Source organism: Helobdella robusta (genome assembly GCF_000326865.2).
Source record: "Helobdella robusta unplaced genomic scaffold HELROscaffold_27, whole genome shotgun sequence".
Taxonomy (NCBI): Eukaryota; Metazoa; Annelida; class Clitellata; order Rhynchobdellida; family Glossiphoniidae; genus Helobdella; species Helobdella robusta.
In genome coordinates this window covers 2,337,627-2,347,845 of record NW_008704392.1, presented here as the reverse complement: position 1 = coordinate 2,347,845, position 10,219 = coordinate 2,337,627, and the positions used below count along the sequence as shown (strand labels likewise).

Genomic DNA, 10,219 nt, shown 5'->3' with positions numbered 1-10,219 from the left:
CTATATATATATATATATATATATATATATATATATATATATATATATATATATATATATATATATATATATATATATATATATATAAGTTAAATATCGACAATTTTAATTGTAGGTGGGATAGATAGAAAACATCCAACACTAATGTAGTTGAATAGGTAGGCGCGTAAGTTTATTGCTTCTATTTTTTTCTTGCACACAAACACACACACAAACAAATACATACATATACAAGCATTTGAGCGTAATTTTATTTTCACAACACATCACCTAAATTTATAATCACTAAGGTTGAGAGTAATTTAATGTCATAGGTAGTTAAGGGCAATAATGTAATGATAGGAACAATCTTGTAACGTAAATTAAGTAAACGTTGTATGTGTATAAACAGGTAGGTTAATTATTAAGTAAACTAAACATTATTATCATTAGGTTGGAGCCCATTATATACATATAGACCTCGACGTGTATTAATTATATCCACACATACAAGCCAGGTTTCTTTCATTTTGAGGAAATGATAAAAATTCGAACGGAAATTATCATTAATTAATAAAACCTAATTAAACAAAATAGCTGACATTTAATTACATTAAAAACAACGAAATATTTCTTATTTGGTAAGATTTAATAAAATAAAATAAAAGAAAAATGAAAGTAAAATAATTTAAGAATAATTATCATCAATAGCAGCTTGCTTGGATAAATATAAAACACATGTCCACCATCAAGTGGACAACACAAATTGATAATTTAATAATAAATAAATAAATAAGTACATAAATAAAAAAATAATAAATTAAATATGGCAGCTGTACTAATGAAACATTTGGCAATTTTTCACTATTTTTACAGCACTAAAAACAGTGTTGTTGTTACTTCTCGTTACTACAGATGGAAGAAATATTCGGCTGCCATTATTATTTGTATTATTATTCATATCATTATTTATATTATTATTATTATTGATAATTATTATACTATTACTCGAGCTATTATTATTATTATTAATTAAAGAATTGTTGAATTCTGAACTCGAAGGCCGGACATATGTCATCTGCTGCTGTTGTTGTGATACTGATATATTCGTTACCATAGGAACAGTCAGTGAAGATGATGCGCTTTCTCCAGATTGAACTTTATTTTTGTCGTTTGACACGCGCCTAAGTAATTCTTTTTTCAGGGTTGCTAATTCCTGAGATAAATCATCAATCCTCTTTTCCAGTTCATCATTTTCTTCTCTCAATATTGTCATCTTGTCCTGCGTTTCTTTAGTTTTCTGACGACTTTTTTCTCGACTTTTTTTAACAGCCATATTATTACGAACTCTTTTCAGTCGGTAGATGTCCTCCGCGCTTAACGACTCCGATTGTTCCTGATTAGAAATAGGCGAAAAGTTGGTATCGCAATTGTTATCGCCGTTTTGATTGGTTTTCGGCCGAGGACTCATGATTTTTTCAATCTTCAATGACAAAATAGTCCGAACGTTATATTGAATTAAATAATATGTAATATAAATGTATCTTTGAACGAAATTTCATCGCGATAAAACCAAACAAACACGCAGCGCAGAACAATTATAATAATTTATTAACTGAAAAATAAACAATACGAAAGTAGTGGTAAAATATTATTAATTTTAATTAAATTATTTTGTTTTTAAAATAAATGTAAAATAATCAAAATACATTTATTAATTCAAAAATACTAAAAATTGAAGTTTATTGTTGTTCAATTTGTCTGGAAAACAGTCAGAGTTTATTTTGAATGTCGATTCACTTTTAAACAAAATTTTAGTGCTGGTTTTAAAGACTCGTAATGCCTTGATCGTTTTTTCCGTTTTAAATAATTAGGGAATCATTTTTTTACTATTTAATTTTTATTTCTTCAACAACATCTAGCAACTCATTTGCCATGAAATCTTCGAAATTAAACAAAAAAGTTCATTTTCGCGATGTCACAGTGTTTTACTTTCCCAGAGCTCAGGGATTTGTCTCAGTACCCAGTGATACTGGGGTAGCATTAGGTTAGTTCGTTAGTTAGTTTTAAATCTTTTCAGTAGTCGGGGCTTGCTGTGGGGGTGACTAGTGTCGAATCAAGCAAGAACTAGTAGTTGGAAAAGATATAGTATAAAAATACTATACTAGTGAAAGTATAAAATACACTGTAGTGTAATATATGTATTATAAGTATACAAGTCAAATGTCTCAAATCTCAATGGTTTAATATATATATATATTATGTTTTATGTAGATAGTTTTTGGTTAGAGTTAGTTAGATGGATGACACAAATTTCATTCCAGACAAAATAGTAAACTAAATAATTAATAAACATTTATTATAATATTATAATTCACTGTCACTTCTGCTTGGTAGTGTTACAATGGGATTTTATTGTACATCTCATATCTTTTGTCGAGTTAATTTTCAGTTCTATGGTTTAATTTTGGTTTTTAAAAAAGTCATTCTAACATTTTATTAATTTCTTATTTACATTTGAATATGCACAATGATAATGCTCAATTATAAAAATGCAGCTAAAATCTAGTTCAAACTTTGATCAAGGTATGAGCGACAGGCATTTTTCAGTGGAGAAGTTCAACATATCAGAAAGCACGGAGCTAAAACAATGGACATCTCCCCACCCAACTACGTTGTCATCATCATCACCACCATCATTGTCATCATCATCATCACCACCATCATTGTCATCATCATCATTAGGATCATCATTGTCATCATCATCATCAGGATCATCATCATATGGTAATCATCCATCATTATCTTTAAACTCTACTGTAACGGGCGCTGAAGAAATTTTCATTTGTAATGTTGTTAATGTAGGTAGTGATAAGAGTCCTGCAGACTTCATATCATCCAGTTTTCAATTAGCTACAAACTTTAGCAATGCTTCTTCCAATGGTTACTCTTCAGTACCCAACAACTACAGTGAGAATGAGTGTGTTGTCAGTAACAACAACAACAACAACAATGATAATAATATCATTTTTAATAATCATATCAGTAATTGTAGTAGTAACAACAATATCAAGTTTAATGGCATCAGCATTATTCACCATGACATTAATAATACTAACAACATCGATAACATTGGCGTTAATATGTCTGATAATTTCACTAAAAAATTGAAAAATTACAAAACAGTAGCAACAACAACAGCAGCAGTTAAGAAAAAACCAGCCCCAAAATTAATCCTAACAGCGAAAAAACACACACACATACTGAAACCTTTAACAATTCGGCAGAGAATCTTAAAGTTAAAACTCGCCGGGGTCCACAACATTGACCAAAGATACAAAATAGAATGCGAGGAGATTAGGAAATCTCGACTGAAGTGCGGTTGCGACTGCACTGACGGCTGCCTCGCTGATTGCTCTTGCGCTAAATTTGGGATTTCCTGTCAGTTAGAAAGGGTTTTACCCGATGGTACTGGATACCCTTGTAAATGCACTTGGGGTATTAGTAGTATTAGTAGTAGTAGTTGTAGCAGTAGCTGCAGTAGTACTAGTGGTTGTAGCAGCAGTAGTAATAGTAGCAACAGCAGTAGTAATAGTAGTGGTAGTTGTAGTAGCAGTAGTAGCAGCAGTAGTAATAGTAGCAGTAGTAGCGGTAGTAGTAGTATTAGTAGTAGTAATAGTAGTAGTAGTAGTAATGGTAGTAGTATGAGTTCTAGTATATATAAATATGCCAGTACTTTTATAAGTAGCAATGATAACAATTCATATAGCAATAGTACCATTTTAAATAATTTCACTACTAATAGTGCTACAGATATGAATAAAAGTTATGATGATGGTAATAATAACATTAATAATAACAACAATAATAATAATAATTATGATAATAATGAGGATTTAAAAAATAATTTCATCACCAACACAAATGTTGTAAATGCATCTTATCGCAACAGCAGTAATAATGACAACAATAGCAACATTAAAAACAGCTACACCGACGGCAGTAACGATGCTGACTATAATGCTTGCAACAACACTAACAACAGTTACAAAGACATCAACGACGACGACAAAATTGTTGGTAACATCAATAACACTAATTGCAACGTCAACAATTGCAATTTCAACAACAACAACGTTGTTGTAGACTATAATTACATCAACTCTCTTGGAGGAGTCGTTTGTAATTATGTTAATGATGCCCACAACTGTAACTGTTACAAAGGTCTTGACATAAATATTGGCTACAACGACAATGATGATTGTAACATCAACAACAACGGTAACATCAACAACAACAGTAACATTAACAACGACAGTAACATTAACAACAACAGTAACATTAACAACGACAGTAACATTAACAACAGGCACAACAACAACAACGTTAATAACATGAACTTGTGCAATAACCCCTATGGTAGGTTAGAGTTCGATCAACAGAAAGTTAAAAATGTCGTACAAAGTGTCATTAGCAGGTACGAAAAGATGACGGAGAGATGGAAGAAAATTAAAAAAATGAATGAAAGAACGTGTAATAACAACAGTAACAATAAGAGCATCAACAATAATAATCATAATAATAACAATAATAGTGATAATGATAGTGATGTCAAAGACATCATTCACAAGCTTGATGATACGAACATTTCTACAAGAAACAATAATAATAATAATAATTATAGTAATATAAGTAATAATAGTAGTAGTAATAATAATATTAATAATAACTATTTTAATGTACTTTCTGGTAGTGGTAGCCAGTCAGTCAGTTGTTTGGCTGATAACGTTTACTCTGGCGTCTGGTCATCAGTGACAACAAAGACATCACATGACGCACCCAAAATAACGACAACAACAACGTCGACAATGACGTCATTATCTTTGTTGACGGCAAGAACAACAACATCAACGTCATCGTCGTCTTCAAAATTATACCAGCCAATGCGTGATTGTGTAGATGATGGGAATAATAACAACAACAACAATAATAATTATTATTATTATGGTTATGCTAATATTAATAATAATAATAATAATATTAACCAGAATAAAAATGTTGATGATGATGATGACGATGATGATGCAGATGACAGTAATGACGATTTTTTGATATCATTGAGTAGGCACACCAAAGAGTTACCCATTATAATCAACGATGATGTCATACTTGATTGTGAAGATGACGACGACGATGATGACGACGATGGTTTTGATAACGATGCACTCACCACCACCACCAGTGCAAACACTGGTGGTGGTGGTGATGATGATGATGATAATGATAACCTGCAGAGAGTTATATTTTGCAATAAGAAAAATTTAGTTCATTATTTAAACGACAGTGACGATTATAGTTACCAGGAAATTTGTGATGACGACATCAATAACAACACGTACAACAATAATAATAACAAGTACAACATTAACAGCAACAATAATAATAACGATAACATTAACAACAACGACAATAATGAGAGTACTTACTTCAATGACATCAACTGTTATGACAGCAACACAGACAACAACAATGACAGCATTCTATGCAACAACAACACACTCAAAAACAAATCTCACACCATTTGCAGTCTCTTTCAGCAGAATTTTGTTACATTTCTGCTGAGAAACATACATCAACACTCACATAATACATCTCCAACAAAAACAACGACAACAAACACCACAAAACCGCGTAAAAGAAAATTTACCGAAATTAAAAGTAAATGTAAAAATGTTACTACTGCTACTGCTACTTCTGCCGTCACTACTGGTACTACTATGGCTGCTACTGCTCTTGTTGCTGCTAACCCTACTACTGCTACTACCACTACAGCTACTTCTAACGCTACTAAGATGATGAAAAACAAAAAGATAAAAGTTACTAACACTACTGTTGCCTCTGTTTCCGTTACTAATCCTACTGTCATTACTACTTTTACTGACGATACTACATTTGTAACTGCTAATGCTGCTAAGATAAGGAGTGGTAGCAAAAAAGCTGTTCAAACTTCTACAATTTCAGCTAATATGGCTACTACTACTACTACTACTACTACTACTACTACTACTACTACTATTACTAATTCTACGACTGCTGCTACTACTTCTACTAATGCTGCTGCTGCTACTACTACCACTACTATTATTATCGATGCGATTAATGATACTATTGAAAATGATACTACTGCTACTACTGCTGCAAATTTAACTAATTATGTTCACAACCATGATGACGCCATTTCAAATCCGAACGATTTAACTGTAATCACTTTTACTTCAAACATTTTTACCACAGCTGCTGCTATTGCTACTACAGCTACTGCTGCTGCTATTACTACTAACTCTGCTGATGCTACTACGACTGCTACTAGTGGTATAACTACTCTTACTACATCTACCAATGATGAAAGTTTAGGCGTTAATTTTAGAAAGACAAAAAACAGAAGAAAAATAATTAATGAGTTAAGTGTCATTAATGAAAATAATAATAATATTAATATTAATGTATGTAATAATAATTGTAATAATAAATGTTATAATAATAACAACAACAATAATAATAATAATAAAAGTCAATATGTTAATATTTGTGATAACAATAGTAACATTTGTGATAACAGTAACAGCAAGGCCTGCGATGGTACTCTTAGAAATATATGCTACATCGGTGATGATGATGATAATAGTAATAATAATACTGATGATGGTGATAATGATGATGTCACGAGAGATAATTCATGTCGTCGTGACGTCAGCGCACTGGATGATGCCATGCAAGGCGATGTTATCGTCAACGATTTCATTGAAATTGACAGTACAATTTATAGTAGTAGAGATAACATTATCAATCATAGCATTAATGTAAGCAATGGTAATGTTAACAACAACAACAACGCTAACATTAATACATGTGATGTCGTTGCATGCAGCAACAACAACAACAACATTGGTGACAATATTTTGACGTCATCAACAATCGACAACAAAATGGACAGCAGTACAGCTGGAAACAGCAGCATCGTAATCAATGAGATTAACAACACTAGAAACAACGATAATGTAATGACTCGCGCTGTCTTCAACAACAACACCAACGACATCAACAACGCTGTTAACAATAATGACACCAACAACATTAACAACGTCAATAGAAATAACAAGCAAAGAATGAAGAAAGTTAAAAACCTCAACGAGCCTACAATGGGAATGACCCTTAGAAGAAAAAAATTAATACTCTCTCAGAGTTTTCCAAACTTAACTCAAATTTTACCTTCTAGCGTCAACTCTTCTACAAAAATTACATCAACCAAAACATCAATAACATCAACCACATTTACATCAGCAACTACATTAACCGAGCCGAATACAGCAACATCTCTCAGAGCACCACCATCAACAAAAGCAACAACATCAACAGTATTAACAAGTTTATTAACATCGACATCATCATTAATGTTACCAACAACAACAACAATTACATCAACTATATTGCTTTCAAGTAATGTGGAGACGAAAATAGCAGCACAAAGAAATTTAACACCGGCTAACAAAATATTGATGTTGAAAAAATTGAATTCATCTGCAGCAACAACATCCGTTACGTCACATTTCACAACAGCAACATCTTTATCATCATCTCCTTTTCCGCCTTACTCACTGATGACGTCAACGCCAACGTCACTAAAAATGTCATCATCACTATCGTCATTGTTATCTTTTAGGTTGCCATTGTTAGGTTCATCATTAATCTCATCATCATCGTCACCATTGTTGATGCCACCACTACCACCATCATCATCGTCTATGTCGTCATCATGTTATTCACTATCGCATTCATCATCATCGTTATTATTATTCACTGAAGCTATGGTAGTACAGAGTTTGTCACCATCATCATCATCATCAGCTTTGTCATCAATTTTGTCATTACCATCATCATCTTTTTCATCATCATTATTACCATCGTCATCCTCATCACCGTCACCAGCAACATCAATTACATCAACAACTGCCGTTTCATGTGAAGGAACAAGACCCAAACCATCAACATTGGCAACGTCATCACTGTCATCAGCAGCAGCAGCGGTAGTGGCCGCCACTCTAACATCAGCGGCAACGACGAAAACATCATCGTCAGTGGACGACATCAATATCAGCAATAACAATTCTCAAGAGTATCAACAGAGATCAAGACGGCGCAGACCTAACAACTTGACAACTAGCAGAGACATTAAACGTTGCTATGCTGGTGACATTAATCTAAATAATTTTGACGATAACTTAGATAACATTAAGGAAAATAATAATGCCGATTACCCTAGCAATAGCAACAACACTGACCACATTATGACATTATAGAAGTTTGCATTTTAACATTGAGGCGGTTAAATAGCATTAAGAACGATGTTCGTGATGCTAATATTACCAATGATGTTAACGACAATATCGATTTATATTTCAGCAACAAATGTTTTATGATATTGCATGGGTGTTTATTGAATCGCACATACACACACACACACGCACGCACGCACCACGCACACACACACACACACACGCAGTTCAAATATAGGAATTGTTCTACATATTTACCATTATATAATTTTTAAATTGTTGAAAATTTATTATACTATAAAAATTGATGACTCCTATCGGTCATTACTTTTATTCGTGTGTTGTTGTTTTTAGATGTTGATAATGATTTTATTCAGCTGGAAACTTTAATTAATACATTTAGAATAAAATTGGAATCAATGTTTTAGCGATTTTCACACTACTACTAATAATAATTATTATTATAACGTTAAGAATTGTTGAAAAAAATTATCGGTCCACCGATTGACTCAAAGATTGGCGTAGTTAGCTCAGACGGTAGAAGTGCCATGTCTGGCGCTGCTGATTCAAATGATGTTCGCCCTAAAATTCAAAAACTAACATACGTAACACGCTGTGCGTGTGCGATTTGGTGCTCGCGCGTGCCTACAAAATATGTGTTGGTGTCCTCGTGTGGTGTTGATAGCTCTGCTTTTTTGGCAAAAAACGTTATATATAAGTATAGTAAGATATGAAAACGGTAGAATTTTACACCAACGACATTTTTTAAACCGCAACAATCGGCATCATTTTATTTTTATCATTTTATATATATTTAGTCTTTTTCATCCGCGTCCGTTCAGGTCCGCAGAGTCTTTAAACGCATTCGAGTTTAGTTTCAAAGCGGTGTCAATAACGTAAACTTTAAAACGAAATGTTTCTTCTATAGCACGGGTGGGCAAACTATGGCGAAGCCATTTTAGACATTTTGAAAAAAAAATAAAATTACGGTCGTTAGCCACAAATGAACGTTAGAAAATTTCTCACCCCCAGTCGGCGGTCAAAAAAATGTAAATCTGAGGCCCGTCGAAGATAAAATAATTTTCAATGCGGCCCTTAGAGCAAAAAGTTTGCTCACTTACGGTCTATAATCATTTGTCAATTACAACCTCTGGATTAGTTAGTTACCTGAAGTATGAACGCAACAACACACTCTCCGTGTACACCAATGCGCCTCATTATACGCACATGTTGTATACGATAGGTAGTCATGGATCTCTTCGCGTTCGAATCCAGACCACAAGTCCAAGAATCCATGACTGCAAGACCACCAGGACCGGACCACATGGCGTCTTCGCAATCACGTCTCCCAATTTAATGAATTTATTAATATTGCAACAAAACCAAAAAGGATGTTTAATAAACTTTTTATTCATTCAAAAACAGGACAAAAAATACATTCCCATCAAATAAAAAATAAAACAAATACATACATATACTTATACACCGATAAAAATAAATAATACCAGTTTAAATTATTATTATTACTAGTGACATTAAAAATATTACAAATTTTCACTGTAAGATAACTTTCAACAAATTGTCTTCAGTCATTATAGTACAACCATAAATTTATCAACAAACAGTATTTAAAAACCACGCATTTGTAAACAACTAACCAACATGTGTATGTATTTGTATGTATATATTTGAGACGGACCGAATAGTGAATTTAAACTTTATGAGCTATTGAAAGAGAGTAGGCGATTATTAACTGCCCGACGATACTTTATCGATCGTTCCATCTCACGTTCAAATTCAGAGGTTCGAAGTTACGATGGTCAAAACCAAACTAAACACCCCGCTATAAATATTTAATAATTTTTTGTTATGTGTGTATACATACATAAATACAATATTATATTATT

General features: G+C 32.7%; 3 protein-coding genes across 3 annotated transcripts in view; 1 reads left to right on the top strand and 2 right to left on the bottom strand.

The window, feature by feature from the left end:
• Window positions 1-1,147: 1,147 nt before the first annotated feature.
• Window positions 1,148-1,348, bottom strand: HELRODRAFT_127718 (hypothetical protein; the record flags this gene model as incomplete). The annotated part of the gene is made up of 1 exon (XM_009020378.1): window positions 1,148-1,348. A coding segment is annotated over one exon (201 nt), but the record flags the coding sequence as incomplete, so codon positions are not given.
• Window positions 1,349-2,531: 1,183 nt separating this feature from the next.
• On the top strand, window positions 2,532-9,669 carry HELRODRAFT_173781 (hypothetical protein; the record flags this gene model as incomplete). The annotated part of the gene is made up of 7 exons (XM_009020377.1): window positions 2,532-2,565; window positions 2,752-2,966; window positions 3,267-3,424; window positions 3,932-7,404; window positions 7,966-8,226; window positions 8,787-8,887; window positions 9,556-9,669. The coding sequence occupies 7 exons, from the start codon at window positions 2,532-2,534 to the stop codon at window positions 9,667-9,669; spliced, it is 4,356 nt and encodes a 1,451-aa protein (XP_009018625.1).
• A 361-nt stretch (window positions 9,670-10,030) lies between these two features.
• The window catches only part of HELRODRAFT_157129 (hypothetical protein), a gene marked incomplete at both ends in the record, with an annotated part of 14,383 nt that continues 14,194 nt past the window's right edge, over window positions 10,031-10,219 (bottom strand). The window contains one exon of the mRNA XM_009020376.1: window positions 10,031-10,078. Within this exon, the coding sequence (XP_009018624.1) occupies window positions 10,031-10,078 (48 nt within the window). The remainder of the gene's footprint in view (window positions 10,079-10,219) is intronic.